The sequence below is a fragment of the Lontra canadensis genome, unplaced genomic scaffold (genome assembly GCF_010015895.1).
Source record: "Lontra canadensis isolate GAN:19392208 unplaced genomic scaffold, GSC_riverotter_1.0 scaffold48, whole genome shotgun sequence".
Lineage (NCBI taxonomy): Eukaryota > Metazoa > Chordata > Mammalia > Carnivora > Mustelidae > Lontra > Lontra canadensis.
In genome coordinates, this window is record NW_022631042.1 from 2328646 (window position 1) to 2352956 (window position 24311).

The following is a 24311-nucleotide window of genomic DNA, read 5'->3' on the forward strand; positions in this document are numbered from 1 at the left end:
TATTATATTAAATAAACACCATACTTTACCTGTGTACTTAATCACTTTAGAAACAAAATAGTTAATTTCAGATATTGACATTATATTTAAAGAAAGTTGGTAAAAGTAATAACATGCCTAAATAAAGCAAAAATATGTTCCCTTTGAGGATTTATATATATGTAAAAGGTAATTGACAAAAGCAATTTTGCAGCATATGTACTCGTATTCAGTAAGTCACCTTCTTTGTACAAATTGGTTTTCATATGTTAATTCCTCTTGAATTCCTTTTGGATGATATGAAATTTTTTTACTTCTGAGTCACGATTAAATTACCACTCCTTTTTTTCCTATTCTTTTCTTTCTTTTCCTTTCCTTTCCTCTTCCTTCCTTCCTTCCTTTCATACACTCTGGTTTCTTAAATAAATATAGATTGAGTAATGACATAACAGGCATTGTCCTGGGTGCTATGGAAAAAAAAAGAGGAATGGTAAGCAGCTCTACAATGGTTTTACCATTGTAAAAAGATATAGGCCATTTTTCCTAAAGTAAACTTTCGTCAGTAAAATTAAGTGGGTCACTGTTTTGAGATCTAGCCAAGTATTAGCCAGCTATAGCACAGATCATAAAAAGCAGTTATAATCATTTAAATCAATAAAATAAAATGAATTACAGGATTGAAAACATAATTTGTGTTATGTTATGTCTTAGATATTTTTGGATTTCTAAAACAAGAAAAAATCTAAATGTTTTGTTTATATATTGGTATTTAGAAGAAATTTACCTTAGGTGGTTAAAAACATACATTAACTTGAATGTATATATATATATGTAGGTATGTAGATATTTTCAAGGGACACCTTGATTGATTGATAGCAGTTGCCCAAGATGATGTATATGTTTAGAATGATTTAGAGGTGGAATCTGAGTTCATGGAGAAAGAATGCCTCAATCTGGTAGCAGTGTTTGCTATAGGTAAAGGAAGGTAGTTAAAGGACCACAAAGTACAGATAACCCCCATCCTTGATTAACTATGTATTAGCAAACATGGGAAATTTCATCCTTGAAAATTTTATTTCAAATACAGTATTGATAAGTTACATTACACCTTCATAGCACAATAAACATTTTTCTAATTATGTGAAAGTGGACCCAGAAAAAGTATGTTCTATCAAATATTAAACCTTCCCAAATTGATGCATACATTAGGACTATTGGAAAGGGGTAAATAGAAAGAACAATGAAGTAGGAATCCAGAGAAGTTGGGGATTTTATGTTGATACTCCCAAGGACTTGTTAACTCTACTTATGAAGTACTTTAAGTTTTGGAATGCTTTATTATTTTACCCATTACATGAGACATTACATGAGACATTACATGTTTTACAATTGTGACAAACAAGATTAATAGTTTTTGTGAAAATTATTTAAAAAAAGAAAATACTTCACAAGTATAAGGCAAAACACATGACTGAATACACAAAGAATTATTAACGTCACAATGCCATGTTTACCTTTAACAGATTATGTTGAAAGATTTCAATGTGATAATAACTAAGGACAGATAGAAATTGATATTTTACTGGTGTGACTTTTAAAAACAGACTCTTTTGGGGCGCCTGGGTGGCTCAGTGGGTTAAGCCTCTGCCTTTGGCACAGGCCACGATCCCAGGGTCCTGGGATCGAGCCCCACGTTGGGCTCTCTGCTCAGCGGGGAGCTTGCTTCCATCTCTCTCTCTGCCTGCCTCTCTGCCTACCTGTCATCTCTGTCAAATAAATAAATATAAAAAAAAAAAACACAAACCAACAAACAGACTCTCTCTCTTTCTTTTTTAACAAGTGAAGACATGGAAACATATAATTATTGAGACTCTTTCCTGTGTTGAGTACTATGATAACTTAAATGCTATTTTGTTAATGTAATTTTAATAATAACTTTATGAGATGGGTATCACTACCCCCATTTTCTTGATCAGGAAATAGAATGATCTGGAATATTCATTCAAAATCTTTTCATTCAAAATTTTAGAACATTTTGAGTACATCCTAGAAGTTGAGATCAGAATTTCTGTGCCTCTGATGAAATTTTTGGTGTGATATGGCATATATGGATTTGAACTTGCCTATTAACACACAGAAACTAAACAGTGAAGATTCTACTTAATACCTGTTCTGATTTCATCAAGGGTGTTTGGCATGACAACCACCTCACAGCATTCCTGTAAGACTGAAACAATCACAACTGAAATTATTATATAGGTTGTAGTGCATGATACAAATACTAGCTATTAGTGTTATGGTATATTTAATAGAGTTGCTTAGGCAATTTCTAATGAAAACATCATTAATGTAATTAATTTGGTCCTCTTTAAAGATCATGACCACTGAGGTGTTACACTATTCTGAATTTAATTCAGTTTGAAAATTAAAGATAATCTGATAATGATCTGACAAAAAATACCTGGATTTTTTAATAAGCTCTATAGCCAGGTACAGAGCATATGATTTAATGAGTGAATCAGCTCATTCATTTGCTAAGATAGCCGATAATCTTTTGTGTTTGTGGTTTCCAAAATTCACCTCAGTGCATTTACCTCATGTTTTATGGCTCCCCTCTGCCTATCCTCCTCTTCTCTTCTTCCCTTCCCTTCCCTCCCATTCTGGTATCAGTACTAAACAGAGCGATTCTGGTGTTAGCCCAGATGCAGTGAGTTCAGCAGCTGTAGCAAAGTGATGAGCTGCACAGTGCCCTATGGGTAACCCTAACTGTGACCTGGGAGGTTTCCTTCCTAAGAAGGGCAACTTTAGTTCACTATCTAGGCTTATTGAAAATGCTTATGGGATTCAAAATACTAAATTAAAAGGAACTAAGACATGAAGAGTTTGCTATCTGATACAAGGTATTAATGGCAGCTGACCATTTCATACTGCGTTGTGATAAACATGCTGACAACTTACAAATCATGTCACATACCTTATGGTAGAGACAGATAATTATGTGTGCATTGAAAGATATAAATTTATGAAGGTTTAATGATATGGCAATATTAGTCATATTAATCTTTTCAAAAGTGAACTAATTAATGTAACATGATAAAATGTTCTTTGGTTATTATTCTACATTCTTTTGAATTAAATTAATTCAATTGCTATATATTTTGTTTCCTCTTTGTTCGCACTTATTTAATGCAAGAAAAACACAATAGTTTTCATATATTTTTGTTCAAAAAATGTATCTTTCCTCTAGCTCCAAATACTAAATACCAAACACTAAAAAATACATTCAATTATTAAAATATATTTCCTATTATTTTTCTGTTAACCCATTTTATATTTTATTTGCACTCCAAATGCATTTTGTTAAAATTTGTTTTCTTTTCAGGGAGCCTCATTTATGTACTTCAATTTACATATTTATTTAAATAAAATACATGGCATTTATTCATTATTTTGGACCTTAATACACAGATGCATTTTTTGCATTTCTTTCTTAATATGTAATTTTAGAAAATAGCAGTTGGTTGATTTCCTGGAAGTATTTAGAAGTATTTAGAAGAAATTAAATTTTTACCAGTAATTTCTTAACCACTTAGAAATAAAGACTAAGCATAAGGAGTTTTTGAGAATTTTCATTCAATATGATTGATTTTTAAAGTGACACATAGATTGATAGAAATTCTGCACTCTATCTTGAGTAAATAATAGTCAGCTGTGACATGTGGACAGAAATTCCTTTCAAAGAGCCCCTGTGAATGCTGAAAACCACAAGAATGAGGCTTGAGTAGTTTTTGCAGCCATTAGGACTGCAAGATAGAATTGTAACCAAAATAAGAACTGACCTGAACATTTAGAGAAAAGTAAACTAGTGACCTCCTTGAGTGCACTCCATGGTTTCTAGAATCTGAGCTTACTGTTCCCTCTGGTTTTAGTGTTTTTTTAAGAAGTCCTCTAGAAGTAAAGTTCATAGATATTTTTAAAGATTTTATTCATTTATTAGAGAGAGAGAGCAAGTGAGTGAGAGAGCCGAAGCAGGGAGAGCAGCAGAGGGAGGGGGAGAAGCAACTCCCTTCTGAGCAGGGTGCCCAACACAGGGCTCGATCCCAGGGTCCTGGGATCATGACCTGAGCTGAAGGCAGAGACTTAAGCAACTGAGCTACCCAGGCGCCCTAATAAAGCTCCTTTAAACAAACCTTCCTGGAGGAAGTGCTGCCTTCTCGGAATTAGATTCAGATGCAAGAGTACAATAGGAAAAGTGAGGCAAAGACACTGACTGATTTTATATATCTTGAAAGTGGATCAGTCTCAAATCTGGTTAAGATGGCACAGCCACCTGGGAAGTCAGGATATGCCACTAGATTGAATTTACATAGTTCCTGTCCATCCATAGTTCCTTATCCTACACAGTTTACCGAATGTAGCATCATACAAAACATTGAGCCCCTTCCCATTTTCCCAGGCAGCTGGAAAGATACACAACATCATTTCTTATGGCTCAGTTTTGCATCAAATACATATGTTAAATCAGCAGCTGGAATTCAAGTAACTATTCCACAAAGATGGACTTTGTGGTAAAGAGGGAATCTGCAATCTGGGAGACATTTATATTCCCTTTCTTTCTTCATCTATGTGTAGTTGGAGGGAGAGAGAGAATATAAATGGATCTTAGGCTGCTAATAACGACATTTCTGACAACATCATTAATCTGTATTTATTTTTTCCCATTGTGGAAGTGCATATACCAGATATAAACTAATATGCTTTCTTGGTGTAGTAGGTTCTACACTTTTATATAGTTGTGGCATTTCTACATTAGGGGAGTTAAATGCTCATGAACTTTTCCATTGTTGTAACTTGAGAGTTATAATTTGAAAAAAATTATATGTAATATTATTGGACAGAGTCCCCGAATAAGGAGATAAATGCAATCCAGATATCTCTATTCTGACTGCTATTATTCACCTTTACTTTCACTTGTGATATTTTTTCTGGTCTTTAAAATCCACTTTGTTATTCATAATAACATTTCTATTGAGGGATTAACTTCCTTGACCCTGTTTTGTAAATGAAAACTGAATACATGCTAAGCTGGTAAAAGAATCTGCTTCAAATCAATAGCTCTCTGTATCTTCTTTGTTTATCCTACTAAACCATCTCTCTTTGCACTAAGTTTCAATAAAACCAAATGGCAACCGTATGACTGTTAGAAATATTTTGAACATCATTGGAAATAAAATTTCAACCATCTGAGATGAACACAAAAAAGCAGATTCTCATAACATTGCTATTGTTGGATACATTTCAAAGCGTATTGTCAGGCACCTGAATTTGGGGACATTTTTCCAATTCTTGAAGGATTTATTTTTATATTTTTGCCTTTAGTTGTTATTCATTTTTAATGCTATGATGTATATTATAACATGTCTATCAAATTTATCATGGCTCAAATTGCAGGGCCTTAGCAATGCTGTTTTTTGCCAAGTGAATGCAGTGGAGAATTTGAAGCCACACAGACATCTTAAGTTATATATAAGTTATTATAATCCAAAATGTACATTAACCCTTGAACTTCATTTACTTTTTCAAAGGTCAAAGTTGATATCAACTTTTTTTTATTTTTTTATTTTGTTTTAGGGACTTCAAGTCATATTAACATTTTTTTAAATGGTAACTGAATTCCCTCTTAATTCTACAAACATCTTAGATCTTCATTAAACCTCAAAACCTTAATATATAGTTGTTGGGAGATAATTTTTCATGGTTCTTTCACACAGTTCTGCACATCTGAGGGAATAGAGGCACTGACTACCTATTTTGCAGAAAATCCTAAAAGATACTTATACAGTGAAGAGACCTGGAAGGTGGTATCTCTCTCTTAAAAGGCTGGTTTGCAAAAAAAAAAAAAAAAAAAAAAAAAAGGCTTGTTTGCAGTCCTTGAGAAATATTCTTGCATGGTACAAAGGGCAGGTATGCTTACTGCCCAATACAATAAACTAACATCTCTCACAAAATGTAATGGCCAGTATGCTTCTGACTAGTATAAAATATTCATGTTCCCTTAACCCAGGGCTCCTTTGCTGTAATGCACCTCATTGCTTGTGTAGGTTGTCACCTGGCCCTTTTCATTCTGCCCACTGGGAATTGGAGCTTGGGGAAGTAGCATAAGAAACGCTGATTCTAAGACTATTGTTATTTTTGTGAGTAACAATGTCCTTTATCTCTGATTCAGGAACCATGTAACTTCTGCCAGCATCCATGAAACTATTTTAGTAACTTGTTATAAGTCAGACAAAATCATAGACCATTTACAGTTCTTGACAATATTGGTTATAATTTCTATGGGCGTTTTAAATGGTGAAAGACTATGGTCACTGTGTTCATTTTTAAATATGATTCCCATGATGAAATCTGATGACACTTCAGGTGTACAGATCACTGATTTTTCATGAAAGCCAGTAAAAATCTTATAAAAGCTACAGGAATGAGCATAGACTTTCATGCACATGCACATAATGTGTGTTTATTTCTGCTTGGGGGTCATTATCAGGTAAACTGAGCAAAATTATTATAGTTTAAATTCAGTGTTCAGAAGTAATAATAATGTGATGAGCATAGTAGAACATATAGAGTTGTCTATTCATGTTATACAACTGAAAATAATGTAGCATTGTGTGTCAACTACACTTCAATTAAAAAAAGAAAAATACCATATATATATATATGTATATTTTATATATAAATATATGTGGGAGTTTACTCTATATACCAGCTATTGTTCTAAATGCATTATTTTTATTAACTAATTTATGTAACTCGTATTTGGTTATAAGGTACATATTTTCTTTCAAAACAACTGAAGAACCAGTTTTGTATTTTAGGCATAAGATATATGGCAAATGAAGCTTTGTCATAAAAGTTTTTTTAGAAACTAGATTTTATTCATATTTTTGATTAATATTTTTTCTAATATGGCAAAATAAGAGTAATTATTGTATTTGAATTTCCATGGACCAGGTCTCATATACATAAATTTAGGGTTTTTTTTTAATCTTTTAGATTCAGGATTAAAATTTAAATGCATTTGCAAAGTAAGGCCAGCACTTAAAATAGAGACAATATATAAAAACTCACAGAAGGTTTGGGGATTTTAGATTGAGTTGTTGTTGTTGTTATTGTTGTTAACTGGAAATTTTAATTGTATCCTTCACCGGTTAGAATGAAATAGAAATATTTGACATTGGTTGACTGTTATGTAGATTTGATTACACATGTATATCACTCAGGTATCAGTGTACATACTTTCAGAGTAGAGTAAGCATTTTATACTTTGAAGGGTTTATTAGAATGATTTGGATAGTTCCTCTGGGATTTTGGCCATTGACTTCTAACTACATAGTTAGCAGGTGTTGCCGGTCAAACTGACATGTAGTTTCTTTCGTTTTTTCCCCCACTAAATATTTTATTTATTTATTTAACAGAGAGAGAGAGAGAGAGAGAGAGAGAGAAAGAGAGATAGATAGATCACAAGTAGGCAGAGAGGCAGGCAGAGAAGAGAGGGGGAAGCAGGCTCCCGACTGAGCAGAGAGCCCGACATGGGGCTCGATCCCAGGACCTTCATGACCTGAGCCGAAGGCAGAGGCCCAACCCACTGAGCCATCCAGGCACCCCTGAGATGTAGTTTCTAATAGTTCTCATTGGTATTCTGCTTCTTTATGCACTTGAACATCTTCAGGAATGGATTTCTACTCATTTCTGAGTGTATGTTGACCATCATGTCATAGATTTAACATCCCATAGATTTAATTCTGGGAATATTTTTCTTGGATGTGCTCTGTCTCAAGGCAAATAGGCTACGATCAACATTTGACTGTTTTTCTTTGATTTGGTCATGTAGCAATAAAAATCACTCATGTCTATAGTCCATCACAAAACTTCCTTAAGTTCTATTTCTATCATATAATTTTTATATATTTCTCTTTACCACATTTTTAAGAGTGGTAAAGAAAACAGGATGCAAAATTATAATATCTAGAATTTTGACACTATTTCAGGAGACTGAGAATCTTAAATTTTCTTTTTAGCTTTTATGTATTCAGAGTAGAACATTCTTGGAGATTGTCATAATTACATTCAAATTGAGTGCTACACATACTAAATATATCGTATTCTCTATACTGTATGCTATATAGATGTGTGTGTATATGTGTGTGTCCCTGTGTGTGAATCAAAATATTTTTTAGTTTTGTGTTTGGATATGTGCTGCCGAAGTGAGCACTAGTTTTGTGTTTGAAGTGATACCAAAATTAATATAACTTATTGGTTCTAGATCTTAATATGCCCTTAAAAGAGAGGAACCATTCACATTTAGAAACAAATACAATGATCAGCTAATAACTTGTGTTTTCTTTTTAAATGGATCAAACCCATATTCCCTTTATATCACATATAGTGAGCTGTTTTATAGTAGTAAGGTATCTCCTTTTGTACGTTAGGGTTTGATCAGAGACCAGAACTTGTATGAGTGATGTTAAAAAGGATTTTATTACAGGGATTTGACCTTATACAGTTGTGGAAGATGGTGAAGAATTCTATGGATTTCTGTAATCTATTGCCACTGAGTCAAGTAATGGTCCTGAAGTTGTTGTAAGTCACCAGGACTGGCATTAAGGAAGAAAAGCTCCCATGAAGTTGGAAGAGCAAGGACAGACTGAACCCCGTAAGGATAAACTGGGATCCACAAGGACAAACTAGAATCAGCGTCTCTTTCACTACCTCCAACTTTGTTGAGTTGGCTGACCTATAGAAGAATTTGGTGTTTTCTGCTACGGAGCTACACGAGTTCCAGGACCAGGTCTTAGAGAAGCTAACAAATAAGATCGGTAGAAGGTGAAGGAGCTGCAGGCCTAGATGCTACCCCATGCTAGCAAGGTGGTTGGTCAGCAGATCAGAACAACTTTGAGAACTTTATGGTTGCAATTCAACTTCTGTCTTCCACATCTCATGCAGATTTCTTTTATGGTCAATCTTAACTAGTTTATGGGAAAGAGAATTCTAGGAAATGTAGTTCCAGCTTATCTAAGTTGACACAGTACATTTCTGTTAACAACTATTAAACAGTTGCTGTATTTGCCTTTTGACTGACAGTGATTTATGCCATGTACCACTTTAATGAAAGAGTAACTATAATTTATAGTCCTCCACGCTTGGAAGACTGGAATTTCATGAAAATTCTAATGAACAAAATATAATTTCCCTTTGAAACAAAAATGGGTACAGATTAATATTCAGTACCAATTCTATTAAATCCACCTCTCCTTACATCAAGTATGGGCAACTCTGTTATCTGTCCTTAAAAGGAAGAAACAATTCATATAGAGTTCTCACCCAAGTCATCCCACAGTACAATGAATGGTGTGAGAGCTAAGCAGATGTGGAAATATTCAAATCAAATAAACATGATTTCTTATTTTAAGAATAAGATAATAGCTAATGATTGATTAAAAAGTACTAAGGCATTATGCTCTATCATTAATCCCAGTTTAGTTGAGGAGACTGAGACTCATAGGTCCTAAATAACTTTCTGGTAGGCACACAGCAAATGAAAAATGTTGCCTGAATAATTTTAACCCAGGTCTGACTAAACTTTTAAAGCATCAGATTAATACCTCCATGTTATTTTTATTTTGTTATTATTATTTCATTACTTTTGCTCTATATGTTTTTTTAAGTTTATTTATTTAAGTGATGTCTACACCCAACATGGGGCTCAAGCTCATGATCCTGAGAACAATAATTTGTATACTCTTCCGACTGAGGCGACCAGGTGCCCATATATGTTTTTCTTAAATTCTCTGAGAATATCTTTTCAAATATAAATACCTATCTTTAGAAAAACTAACATTTTTATAAAATATTAATAAGTATAAACAGATTTAAAAATTTTAAAGTTCTAAATTGTCATTATATTCAGAAATTATTTACAAAATTAATAGATGTAATACCTATGCACACATATATCTATCTGTGTGTATATATATTATAATATAGATTATATATTATATGTGAATTATTCTAAATGGCCAAGAAGTCTCCATTTATTAGAAGATATGTTAAGAGAACATTTTATATTATTAACTATATAACAGCATTTAGTACTTTGGACATTAAGTATTACAACCAAAAAATTTTTCACTTTTCATATTAGACAAGGCAGAGGGTAGAAGAGAGGTATATGTGAATGAAATCAAGTATTCCTCTAAAATCTGGATTTCATTTTTATTTCTCCCTCCTCACAGTTGTATCTCATGTGATTAAAGATGAAGTTCATCTCCTTGAGTATTAAATTCTATTATAATAAACCATATATGTTAGAATTAAATATGCCAACTACTTCTATCCACAATAAATCTCTTTAGATTGTAACTCTACCTACTTTGTGTAAATCATGGACTTAGTTGCTTAAAGGCATAAGCTTTAAGTACTCAACACATTGCATAAAATTGGAAACCACATACTGTCATTTTCATTGTATTCAGAATAGGGATTTTTGACTACTTAAATAGTTCTCCTGGCATGGCAGGAAAATATTTAGGTTGATTTCACATAATACTTTACAGTTGTATGCATTCATTTGAATAAAGATGAAGAAAGGTTATGCTAGGTACATATTGTGGACCACTCAAAACCAAATAACTCCAATGAATGGTGCAAATGTGATAATTAGATTGATAGCATAATATAAAAAAATTTAAGCTAAAATGTGGATATCATCAGTTTCGCTGGTCCATATGGAATCTTAAAGTGAAATTGCTTAAAACTCCTTTAAAGAGTGGGAGAAAATTGTCCTGGACAACTTTTGTAATACCTGTATGTTCTATATATAGTTCTAATGTGTTTAGTCTTTTGTTTTTTTTAAGATTTTATTTATTTATTTCACAGAGAGAGAGAGATCACGAGTAGGCAGAGAGGCAAGTAGAGAGAGAGGGGGAAGCAGGCTCCTCACTGAGCACAGAGCCCAGTGAGGGGCATGATCCCAGGACCCTGAGATCATGACTTGAGCCAAAGGCAAAAGCTTAACCCACTGAGCCACCCAGGCACCTTGTGTTTAGTCTTTTTGATGGAGTTGGTAGGTTTCAAGTAATTTGAAAAGAAAATGTTTATAGAATCTTAATCAGGATTTCTAGAACCTCAAACAAATAGTCAATCCTGAGGTGAAAGATCAGTCAAATGGGGCATCTAATTGAAATGAGCATTGAAATAAAATGATTTGGTAGCCCTGTGTAGGAGTCTTCATTTAGTCTATCACATCATTCAAGCCACTTTAAAGTTTATTTTTCACTTACCATAAGTTTTATTTTTTTATTTTGTTTTTAAGATTTATTTATTTATTTATTTATTTATTTGACAGACAGAGATCACAAGTGGGCAGAGAGGCAGGCAGAGAGAGAGGGGAAAGCAGGCTCCCCGCCAAGCAGAGAGCCCGATGTGTGGCTCAATCCCAGGACCCTGGGATCATGACCTGATCCAAAGGCAGAGGCTTTACCCCACTGAGGCACCCAGGCACCCTGTCAGTTACCGTAAGTTTTAAAGATGTTATAGCTTGATTAATATGAATAACCTCACAAACTTAAATAGCAGTGAAATAACGCCAATTTTGTTGTCCTAGTGAATCATTATTTAAAATTCTCTGGGAGTGCCTGGGTGACTTAGTCATTTAAGCTTCGGATTTTTGATTTTGGCTCAGGTCATGGTCTCAGAGGCGTGAGATGGAGCCCTGTGACAGGCTCTGCGCTTAGTATGGATCCTGCTTAAGATTCTCTCTCGCCCCTCTGCACCTCCCACCCCTGCTTGCACACACATTTTCTCTCTTTAAAAAAAAAAAAAAAAAACTTCCCCGAAATCAGAATGAAACAAAGCATTAAGGTAGGAAGGTCAGTTGGTTTTATTATTCTACCATTCTTAATAGTGAAGGTGAAAACAAAGGTGCATGGGTGGCTTAGTCAGTTGGGCATCAGACTCTTGATTTCAGATTGGGTCATGGTTTCAGCATTGTGAGATTGAGCCCCAAGTCCTGCTGGAGCTCAGCACAGACTCTACTTGAGCTCCTGTCCCTCCCCCCACTTGCATGTGCCCAGTCCCTCTCTCTCTCTCAAATAAATAAAACAAATCTTAAAAAAAAAAAAAAAAAATTGTGAATGTGCAAATGTCTCCCAAGAAGGCAGAACAGCCTACTCACTGTACCGTAAGGTGGATGAAATTCCAGGTCAATGTTAGATGAACTAAGGTTATAATTAGAACACAGTTAAATCTTAGTTTTTATTACATATGCCTCTTTGAAGAAGAGATATCTAACATCCTTTAATGAATACTGAGGTATTAGGAAGACATGATTACGGATGATCTGGTCACAGCTGTGGTAGCCCAGTGTTACATGAAAAAAAGACCAAACATTATGGCTAAGTAAGTATGGAGCAGCTTAAATAGAGGGATGAAGTAAGTGACAGGAACAATCTCATGGATTACTGCTTTGGCACGAAGAGTCTAGCATTCAGCCAGTTTGCCAAATAAACTGACCAGAGAAAAAGAAAGTCAACAGATTAACTTCAGGAATTAAGCTTATTAATGGATTTTCATGCAGAAATGTATCCACCCATCATGATAGGAAAAGGATTGCTTTGCTTTCCCAGATGGTAGATTATACATTAAAATATTTCTACATAAACTACTGAGGGGATAGAGACTTTTTTCTTTTAAATGAATGTTCGCTGACCTGAGGCAATGCTCTACTATACCCATTCATTTTGGGTGGATTTTTATTTGAACCAGAACAAGTTGTTTGATTTAATCATGAACTGAATATATTTGAATAGAAATTGTTCATCTTCACAGCCTTCTCTCCTCTTTTCTCTTATTTAGAGTAACATTTCACTACTCCATCCATAATTTAAGAACATGCAAGGAGGTAATTGGAATTGGAGGTAAATTATATTCTTTTGTAGAAAGTATAATAATCGGAAGTTAGTTAAAAACACCTCAGTTCTGTTTTAATTTTCATGCATGGAGCAGTTGTTTTGACAGATGGATGGACTTTATTTTTGTAACCGTCCGGGAAAAGTCTGCGTAACATAGTCTAATCAGTGCTACATATTTGCGATGTTTGTTTTTGAATCACAGTGCATTTGGCTCCTGTATCTTTTTTCTGGGGGTAGACATTTTCTTTCTAATTTATTTTTCCAGGTTGATATCTCTTTGGTGTAATTCCTCTATCAATTTGATCTGAAAGCACTAGAAACCTTTAAACCGTAAGGGCGAATGGTTTGTCACTAGGGATGATGAATCATTGTTCCTCAGGTGTGGCCTTGGGGTTTACTGGTTTATTACTGCCTGTGCTTTTACTTCTAGGCAAAGTTAACAATTTATAATGCTTTGGGCCTGGAATATATTTAAGTAAAATAAGAGGTCAGTATGGTTGCCTGACTCTCGGGAAGCCAACTTGTTGCTAAACTTGTCTGTGTATATCAACTTGAGTTCCAAAAAGGATCAAGGTTTGAAAAATGAATTCATTTTGAACTGATTACATTTTCTTTATTGCGTTGTAAATCCGCCGGTGCTAAGCAAAGCAGTGCAGTAGTTTAATGCCAAAAAGTACATTACATCCTAAGTTTTAAGAATCATCATGGTTCAAGAAAAGGTCAGAATCACTCTTCTGTCTCCCTAGAACAGAAATGTGTGAAGTGTGTTTCCTTTTTCTGCCACGCTTCCTTCTTTTTTAGAGGAATGTCCAGGCTGCTTCCAAATAAAATGAATGTCCTGTTTTGGAACATTACGAAAAAAAAGAAAAAACAACCCTTGGCAGCAACAAGCTAGAGAATGAAGGCAAATGAATGACAGAATCGATACTCTTTTATGTAGATTTTCTGTTTTAAAGAACAATCCTTATTAACAATGCCTCTTTCAAGTTTTTGGTTCTTCTCTGTCCCGTACTTTTAATTCACTATTTCTTTGCAGGTGTTTTTTAACCAATTTTGAAAGTATTTTATTCAGTTTCTTTGTTTATTTCAAATGTCTTAGCCTACTGTACAACCCAGGAAATTTCTCCCCATTCTATTTGCATCAGCCCTCACTTCAAAAGAATATTGAGCTAGCTCCTGGGCATGGCAACAATACAACCTGCTCGCCAGCTAGGAGAGTTCATTGTGGAAATGAACGGGATCATTCCAGGCCAGTCGGGTGGGTCTACTCCCTTTGTAGCAGGGATAGACTCTGTTACCAGTATTCTCAGTAGAACCCTTCGCCAGGTTTCAAAGCAATGGTCTCCTGTTTTTTTTCCAGCAGCTCTGTAGAGGGATGGCTGTCATACCATAGTGATGCTTCTTTGACAGTAAATAGAAAACAAAATTGTGATATTCAGTGTAGTTCAATTCCATAGTTTTCAAGAACCCTGAGTTTTTAATTATTAATTATTGCTAATCAATTGCCCAATCTGTGAGAGATATGAACTCACAAATTCTATCATCTTTGGATTCATAACACTTGCAGAGATGACATGAGTCTTCATTTGTGTTCACAAGTATAGTGCTCATAAAATATTTCCTCTTTTTGTGGAAAAGTAGGATCTATTCTCAGATTTCTAGGATTTTCTTAGGTATTACTAATGGGATTAGAGAATTTGAATTTGTATTCAAAATTACATGCATATCTTTAAAGGCATGGCAGGCAAACCGAAACCCTGTTCTTTTCTAAAGTGAACAAGACATCCATCTGGTTCTGCCACTATTATTTATTAGAATATTTGTTTGCTTACCAATATATATGCAGCCAGTTTCTTGGTTTCAACATATGGTGCCGGAACTGGTTATTTATAATCATGACTGCTTTAATATTGAGTCCACAATTAGGGACGGCTGTCTTTATGTAAAAGTAGAGTATGTGGCCACCTACATGTTTCAAAAAAGGGGATGCCATAAAACATTTTCCTGAAAATGACTTCTTTGCAAATGACTGAATAGTCTTTAAAGTACAAATAAATCCTTTGGGTAAGACTAATGAATGCCTCATTTGTAAATGAGTTTATCAGATGTTTCCCTGTCCACAGCCTTTTTCCTCTGCCTAGTCATTCATGCCCTTGCCTCTTGGGAGGAGAGAAACTGTTAGAGAATGGGGAGTTTGTTGTTGAGAGTCTTGGAAATTAGGTTTTAAACTGTTTCGTCTCAGATGTAGCTTTAGATATAAGTAAAATCTATATACTCTTCAAGTTAGGGAATTTTTCTTCATAACAACTTGCAAAATTAATTGATTTCAGAGCTTAATTGTGTGTTACAATGTTTTACCAGACAAAAGATTCAGGATCAAAGTGGCAAAACAGTAGTAGAAATTAGATGTTTATTTTAGTTACTCTTCTAAACTACTCAGCCTGTGTTAAAGTAATGAGGAATCATAACTAGGAAGTTACAGAATTTACCTTAAATTGGTCTACTTCCCCTTTGGAACAGTGTATTTATGGACATCCCTAGGTTTCATCCCAGAAAAAATCAGGAATGATGGAAAGCAACTATTTAAATTTAAAGAACAATTACTTTGCTCAAGTTTGGTTGTCTCCTCATTTTATGGGGGCATAGAGATAAAACCAAAATTATCAGCTGCAAACCCAGAATATAAATGTCATGTGGAAATGTACTTACATTATTGTAACACCTCAGTTATAAACTCTTACTGACTATGAGAAAGCCCAAATGCATTCTGAGCTTTCACTAGAAGAGTCACATGTCACAGAGAGGGAATTGGAAGTGTGTTATACACTTAGGGCTGCTGGGATGAACTGAATATTCTATTAGTTTGTCAGCCTTGCTTGCAATATAGTCTGCTTTTCATCTTTATCTGCATTTCTAGTTATATATTTGGTTCTTATTTCCAAATGTTTATAGGCAAATACATAAAATTAGTGAGGACAGTCTATGGTCAATAACAATATAACTTTCTAAGAAGTTTTTATTATTTAGCATGTGAATATACATTTGACTATTTTCAAAATGGATATTATGTATTCCATGATGAACTCATACTTTCTACTCATATGTATTCAATTCTTAAGATGTGTTATATGGTTAAGAGACTGTAACATTTTATTTGAAGCTATTTTGACAGTTTGGGATTTTCTTTTCATTTTTTTCTTTTTATAATATTGGTATAGATTCATCTGATAAAATATTTTGCAAAAATTGAGTCTTCTCTGCTCTGGATTTTTTGGGCCATAGGATTATCAGTTTATATTTTGACTAGCTGATTTTCCCCCACATCTTTTACCAATAGGAACAAAAGTCTTAAATTCCTGTTCACAAAAACAATTTCTTTATTTTATTTTATTTATTTGGCAGAGATCACAAGTAGGCAGAGAGGCAGGTAGAAAGAAAGGGGGAAGCAGGCTCCCTGCTGAGCAGAGAACGGGATGCGGGGCTCCATCCTGAGCCAAAGGCAGAGGCTTAACGCACTGAGCCACCCAGGTGCCCCCACAAAAACAATTTCTTTAATAGGACCTACATATAGAATACATAGAAGGAATATAAATAGCTCTGTCCATTTTATTTTATTTTTTCCAAATGTTTATTTAAATTCTACCTAGTTAACCACCTATTTTATTTTTAAGTGATCTTTTATTCAGAAAATAAAATGTTAGGGATGTCTCAATGTCTATAAATAATAATAAGATAGGACTAGAATATACTCTTATAACTAACTGTTCTTTACCTGAGGGATTCATGGCTATTGGGCATGTGATCCATGTATGGGTTCAGGATGTCCATAAACCTCCTGAAAATATTCATTAATTATACCCACTCTACAAAAGATCTTTATACCTATAGACATTTTATACTGTAACATCTTCTCTATCTCATATGAATATATCCACATTGTCTTTAAGGCCAAAGTGACATTTTCGAGAGGAAAAGCTCTACAGAGCTTACCAACAAGCAGAACTGAAGTTCAAAGTCATCTACCCATCACTGCTGGTTATTAATGATGTTCAAAGTTCATGTTTAATAGAAGGTTGTTTCATCTTTTATTTTTATTTTGTTTTTCTAAAATTAAACTTACAGCTCATTTTTGCAAAGAAATTTCACTAGTGTATTCTTTAAATATCTTTAATTAACCATGTAATTTCCATGTAGTTACTGATTATCTGTACCTTTACTCCACTTTTGTATAAATAGATTGCAAAGAGTTTTAAGGAACAATTATGGAAGAGAATATTTTATTGGCCCTCCCAAAGAATAAGAATGTCTGTATTTTAGTTCACTTAATAATAATATAATATTATAATATTACATATAAATAATATAATAATATAATAACATAAACAAACAATAGAAAAATATGCCTTTTTTAAAAATGTTGTGAAAAGGACACAAAAGAAATCTGTTCAAGCATGCCTAGCACCCTTGAGGATCTTTGAGTCATGCTGACTGCTAGAACTCACTGGTTTTCCTTTTGTTTTACAGAAAGAATGTGCTAATTTCATCAAGGTGCTTAAGGCTTATAATCAGACTCACTTGTACGCCTGTGGAACGGGGGCTTTTCATCCAATTTGCACCTACGTTGAAATTGGACATCATCCTGAGGTAAAGCTGTTTAAAAAAAAAAAATGGTATTTGCCCATGACCTCTCCCTATTCAAATGCTTCATTACTAATTTCTTCAGCTCATTTAGCTTCTGGTTTGCTATTCAGTGGGATCTACTTCAAATTCAGATGCTGTTATTAATTTTAATCTGTGAATGTGAAAAGAATGAGACCATCACTCAGCAATAACTATTGAACTGGAGGAAGGAAGGAAAAAAGCATTTGCTTTCGCCCTGGATTACAGAGTCCAATCCATTTTGCATGTGCAGCAGATGTCAGCAGGCTGAATGTGTACTGTTTTCTCCCTCATTTGTATGTTGCCAGCTTTCCCCTCCGTTTCCATCCTCAGCCAGAAGTGTCTGCCACCCCAGTTGTTTTCTTCTGCCTAGGGATTAGGGAAGCATGCCATATATGTGCATGATGATCTGATCTCATGTTTGACCTAAATTATTCACATTTGTGTTTTTGCTTTATTTCTCTATTCTGAGCTATAATTTTAGCAGTATGGAAAAGAAAAAGAAATGTTTCTTTAATTTGTTGTACATAAAATATGTTTTAGCAAGGAAATTAAAGTTAGGTAAATTTAAGTAAAACTAGAGATATTAGGGAAATATTTAAAGGAAAACTTACAAGTACTGAAAGCAGTTCCATGAATCGGGCATACCAGTAGCCTTCAATTACAAGCTCTTTTAAAATTTTTGGCACAAAATGCCAAGAAGAACAAAAGCATTCATGTGAGAAAATCATTTGTGACAGAATTTTCTTTCAAATTGGAATTCGGAAATACTCAGCAAATAAAGGATTTGTTCCCCACATATTTCTGAAATCCTAAAGATAAGGTATAATTTATATGTTAGCCACTTTTTTATAGATTATCTCCCTAAATTTTCTTAAGGTATCCCAAAGTAATACAAAAATGTTCTTTCAACTGAAAGGCTTTGAAATCAAAACAGTTTGTGCTATAACTTCTTTGTTTAAGGAGACACCTTAGAGACATGTGGTTTCTAGACTAAACACAATTATTATTACCGTACTGATCATCCTGGAAATATTAAAACACTTCCCCAAGGTCACACCAGTGCCAGCAGTTGTTCCTCTTTGGCCTGTTCCCCCAGTGCATCCTTCTTCCTCTCCCATACAAGTATGTATAGTATACTTGCTGAAATACCCAAGAGTTTTAAGTAAAAATGAACTTTAAGGAAATAAAAGGCAGTTCTACTTAAATTACTTGTTTCATATTGATGAAATTAGAAATAATTTCCTGCACAAGGTCTAGAAGACTTTGTATGCTTAACTTTTTAGTGCCTTCTGGATAAATCTCTCCCTCTTTGCTTCTTTCTCAGCTATTCCTATGGTTAGGCACCCTCAAAATTAGGCCTGGGGTAATTACCCCATTATTCTGTATTCAGGAGATGCTCTAGACAACTTCTTCCACATCATATTGCACTTTTTCAGTCTGTCAGGGATCATGCTGTAGAGGGCAATGGAATCAGGAGAGTGGAGCTCCTAACACAGGTTAATAGAAAAGACACCCACTGTGGAGTCACGTCTGGCTTCTGACTTGTTCTACAACTTACTAGCTTTGGAGCACTGGAAAAATTCCTTAACTTTTCTGAGACGCTGTCTCATAATATATAAAACAAACTGAAAAGAACCCCTTTGATCTTTAGTGTCCATATATTGTAAATGAGAGGTTGACTCCAACTGCCTTCCGGCCCTCCTAGTAAGAGCATGACCCACTGACATTTTTTGTTAGAGAATCTCAAGAAGTTCTAATCCCATCATTGTTAAACAGTGTCCTTTGCCCCAGAGTGCAGGACTTTTGTCTGACCTCAGTTGGGACTAGGTGTTTGACACGGAACAAGCTACTTACTTTCTTTGTGTCTCTGTTTATATATGGCTGTTGTGAGAGTTTAACATTGTCTAATTGGTAGCAGGTACTGAAAAGATGTCAATTATCATTTTTAAAATATAAGTCTACATCTCAGACTATTGCTGTCTTTCATGTTAATAGTTGTCACCTTGTACCTCACTTTATCAGATCTTATAAATTACTGCACTGGGCCATTATTTTCACCAGGTGATTCTTGCAATTACCTTATTTCCCTTCATTTTAAAATTTGAAGCTTGGATGATCTTGATGGCCATTTAAATTAAAATACCATATATTGCTCTCATATTTTTATCATTTTCCCCCAAATATTGATTTTCTTTATCTTTTTGAAATTGCTATTTAGTAGAATTCACAGCATATTTCCTTTATAACTCATCAACTATTCATTGCTCCCTTATGGGTGGACAGAGGAAAGGAGAGATACAGGTTTGGGAGCCAGACCATTTACCCAGGAAATGGAGGCCATTTCTTCCATTGAAAGAAAGAAAGAAAGCTTCCCTTCTAATTTTTGAGGTAGGATTATTGGGATGCAAATATTTTCCTGAGATTCTGAGACTCAGAGCTTTTGAGAGAAGTCCTCCTTCAGAAGCTCAATGATCTTGATTTGCATGGCAGCTATATATTGGGTAATACTGTTCCAGACTCTTTAAGAGGTCAGAGGGTAGATGATTATGCAGTCATCTGGGGGAATTTGGGACAGTCTAGACAGTCAATCTAGGAAATTCTGGAAAAGATATTATCAAGATAGCTTGTCTAGACAACATAAAATTTAATTTTCAAGTGCTTAAGTTACCTTAAGAGAGAATCTGTTTTAAGTTGATCTGTGCTGGTATTTAAAATCCTGTCCTTGGATTTAGACAGTTATGCTCTTTGTGAAGTTGAAAAGAGACAAGGTGTGTGCTTCGTGCCCTTAGGAAAAGAATGACAGCAATGGAAAGACTAGAAAAGGAGGATATAACATGGTGAACAGGACTGATTTGTGTTATGAAGTTTGAAAGTTTTATGTACTTAAAAGGATGTGTCTTTACATTTAAAACCTGGACATATCTTTTTAGTTTATAAGTAGCACAAATACTTCACTGGCTCACTAGATACTTGCCTCACACTATATAAAATAATGAAATAGTATCTTTTTTAAACCTCTGCCCTGCCTTTACATATTACAAATAATTTTATCACACACAAATAAACCATTTTGCTTTTCACTTTTTTTTTTTTACATTTTTTACTTTAGCGACATTTTAATATTCAGTTTTCTCTTTGCAGTGTTCTTTCTTTCTTTCTTTCTTTCTTTCTTTCTTTCTTTTTAAAAGATTTTATTTATTTATTTGACAGAGATTACAAGTAGTCAAGAGAGGTAGGCAGGGAGAGAGAGGAGGAAGCAGGCTCTCTGCTCCGCAGAGAGCCTGATGTGGGGCTTGATCCCAGGACCCTGGGATCATGACCTGAGCTGAAAGCAGAGGCTTTAACCCACTGAGCCACCCAGGTGCCCCAACAGTGTTCTTTCTTTAAAATAACTCATTATCTTATGTTGAGTTCCCTAAATTGTTGAAACTCATTCTTAGAAAATGATACTATGGACTTATCATTTCAGATGACTGAAAGCCACAGAAGTAAAGACATCATTTTTGAAGCAAATCAAGATTCCCTTTATCAGTCAATAGCCACAGATCTTGTAGGAGGAAATTAACAATTCCTTTAAATAATGATAGTTTGCAAAAAAATAAAAAAAAATTTTTAAAAAGAGAAAACCCATGCTTAGTCTTCCAGTTATGGCAATAGACCTTAATTTAGCCTCCTAGCATTTTTAATAGCAATATTTATACTCCTGAATACTGTATTCTGAAATCTACTCTTCCCATATAGTGAATGTCTTCTGACCACACACAGTATGTCATTGATTACCATATTAAACACATTTTCTGTTTCCTGTGGTACAATTGGGAACTGGTAGACCTATTAATTAACTCCAGTTCTATAAGATGTGTGTCAATCAATTCTTGGTTATCTGCCAATGGTACTTGACACTGCAGATAACTGCTAGTGAGGTCACATACTTTATACACATGTGTGTTTATCATAAAAATGTACGCGGAGTTCATGGAAGGAATGATTCCAAGCAAGAGTACGGATGAGTTTTGACTTTAAGCTCTCAGCATCCATGCCATTCAAGTGAAAAGTGTAAGTCATCCTTACGAGACAGAATATTCCCAAATGGCTTATAGTATATGGCATTTCCCCTTCAAATTTACATCTGTTAATAAAAAAAAAATGTATGAATTTAGGAGGAGTATAGCTTTTCAAAAAGTCTCTGGATGTTTTCTCAAATTCCAAATGGGCCTTTTCTATATACTGGACAGGAAATCTAAAGAAAGATGGACCCAGATGAGAGCTGGAAAATATTAACTCTATAAATACTCTCCTAATGTCATGATTTCAATTTATGATTGAACCAAAGGGACATTAAGAAATGCAATGAAGCTTAATGGCTATCTCCAAGGTTATTTCTACAGTGACAACCAATATATCTAGATATACAATAAAATGTTTTGTCTGGTTCTTCCCTTCCACCAACAATATGTCTTTGCTTTTATGCAAAATTTTGAATCATATGCTCTTAGTTACAGTCTCCAAGGCCAGAATGTTATCTAAGTGGTAGTTAGCACTCTTTTGACTATTTACACATCTAATCTAACCTTTTATAATTGAGTTATCTCTCTCAATGCATTATGCTATTTAGCCCAACAGAGCCCTAGTTTATCTTTAAGAGAAAATACTAAACTTGAGAAATTTAGCTATATTGGTTAAACCTTGAGGAGTTACTTTTGGGCAGGTTACATCTTTCCGTCTTTCTTAAGTCATACATTGGAGTCTGGCATTTACTTTATAGTTGACTAACCAAGGCAGGAAAAGTCAGGATTCCTTGGAGATTTCTTCTTGGGTACTCATTATTTCCATCAGAGGCAGCTTGTTCATTATTTGCCCTATTAACTGAGCAAAATGTGGTTAGAACCAGTCTATAATGGTTTCTAGGTTTCTCTTTCCTAATCTTCCAGTGCTTGAATCACGTTGAAAGGTAGACCTGTATAAGTTACCATCCTAAATAAGCAATGCCACCATTTATATTGCAAATTACATTTTAAAACGCTCTGATGTTTGTATTTGAGGAAAAGCATCCTAGTTCATAGATTCTGAGTGTATTTAACAGCTCAGTAGTATATTTTTCATGAGCTATTAACATTCTAAACTCTAAATATTAGCACTAAGATAGTTTTTCAAAAGTAATAGAACTAGTAGCTAAGTGAGGTGGTAGGCAGAACTAAGTTATGATTAGAAACAAGACTAGAAAAGAAAAAAAAAAGAATTCACAAATGATACAAAAAAGAAAGAGTGAGAGTGCCAGAAATCCCCCACCACTGTATTTAAAATATTCAAATCACCATTTTATTTTTTGACTTGTTTGCTCTAAATATTTGATATGAAAATACCTAGGTATGATATTAATATTCTTTTACCACCTTCTACTACTTATTTGGTTCAGGTGTAAAAGGTGTTTTTCCTTTTCTTCCCCTGACAATATTTCACTACATTTTAGTCCTAAGAACTGTGCCAGATAAAAATGGAAATGTTAGCATTTAGTTCTTAATTTGTAGGGTATTTAGTTTCATGTTTTATCAGATCTGGTTCACCTATTGCCAGAAAAATAATTTGGACAAGATTAAACAGTTTTCTAAAGGCCACCCATATTGATGCCATGATATCATTATCAATTACTTATTAAAGGTCTTTATTATATATCATACTTAATTTCTGAATGGCATCTTCATTCACAGTATAGATATAGGGACTGATGCATATACAGAATATTAATCAAAATATTTTTCTTCTCATGAACTTTCAATATGTACTTTGGATCAAAGACCTTATATATACTGGACCTACCCTATCACTGGAGGTGTATAGTACCCAAGTTACTCTTTCCCCTTTTTATGTCATTTTTTTTACTGATTCCTCTGCATTCATTCCTCATGTAATCTATTTCATGAGGAAATTTCTATCCATAAAAACTTTAATTTGTTTGTTACTGTTATTACATTTTACAGGAAACACACAGAGTAGTAGTACTAAACCCCATTGTCTGCTCACCGCCTTGGTCCATTTTTTTCTTCTGTTCCATTCTCGTTCTTCCACTATGATCCTTTGAACTCTGGTTGTATGTTTTTCCTTCTTTATCTCTTTGCCTTCTTGCCTGTATTATTTTCTTTGGTACCAAACTTTAAGATAGTGGAAATACAGTTTGGATATATAAGAGAGAAACGTGTTAGTTTGATGTATTTGAAACTTAGGAAAAATAGCAGAATAGACTTAAGTGAATTTCCACAGATCAGAATATATTTGCCTTCTTTTGCAGTGTGTTTCAAATGGGCTTTAGCAAGTTACCTTGTAGATTTGTTGCAGATGACTCAATTTGATGATAATCTGAAAAAATAATATAAGTACATTCTAAATTATTTGGATAACTACCACATAATCATGTAAAACCTTAAAATTATAGTTTCTTTGTTTGCTTGCGGATTATGATCATGTGAGTGCCAAGAACACCCTTTAATTTTCTTGGGCTAATGAGAAAGAAACAAAGGTTGACTTGATATGCAAATGACATATTCCTGCCAAGAATAGGCCAAGGTAAAGTCAAAGTGGGCTGTGTGAAGGAAGTTTTGCTGTGGTTGAAATAGAGAAAAGTGGTTAGAAAATTAAATCATTCCAGAGCACAGAGGAGGGTTGAACTACTAGCCCCAAAGACTATAGCTTCTGGACACTAGAACC

General features: G+C 34.3%; 1 protein-coding gene and 1 long non-coding RNA gene across 5 annotated transcripts in view; one reads left to right on the forward strand and one right to left on the reverse strand.

The window, feature by feature from the left end:
• Window positions 1-24311, forward strand: part of SEMA3A (semaphorin 3A) — a 306101-nt gene that overhangs the window by 164200 nt on the left and 117590 nt on the right. For all 3 annotated transcript variants that reach the window (XM_032873239.1, XM_032873237.1, XM_032873236.1), the window contains one exon: window positions 17472-17591. In XM_032873239.1, coding sequence (XP_032729130.1) covers window positions 17472-17591 — 120 coding nt within the window. The remainder of the gene's footprint in view (window positions 1-17471; window positions 17592-24311) is intronic.
• LOC116876865 lies at window positions 348-23712 on the reverse strand. 2 transcript variants are annotated; one of them, XR_004384472.1, is made up of 5 exons: window positions 23631-23712; window positions 20278-20352; window positions 17523-17597; window positions 2147-2206; window positions 348-446 (listed from the first exon to the last, which is right to left on the reverse strand). It is a non-coding gene; the product is annotated as an uncharacterized LOC116876865 (long non-coding RNA). The 2 variants fall into 2 exon arrangements; XR_004384471.1 differs by lacking the exon at window positions 23631-23712 and having other exon boundaries at window positions 20278-20376.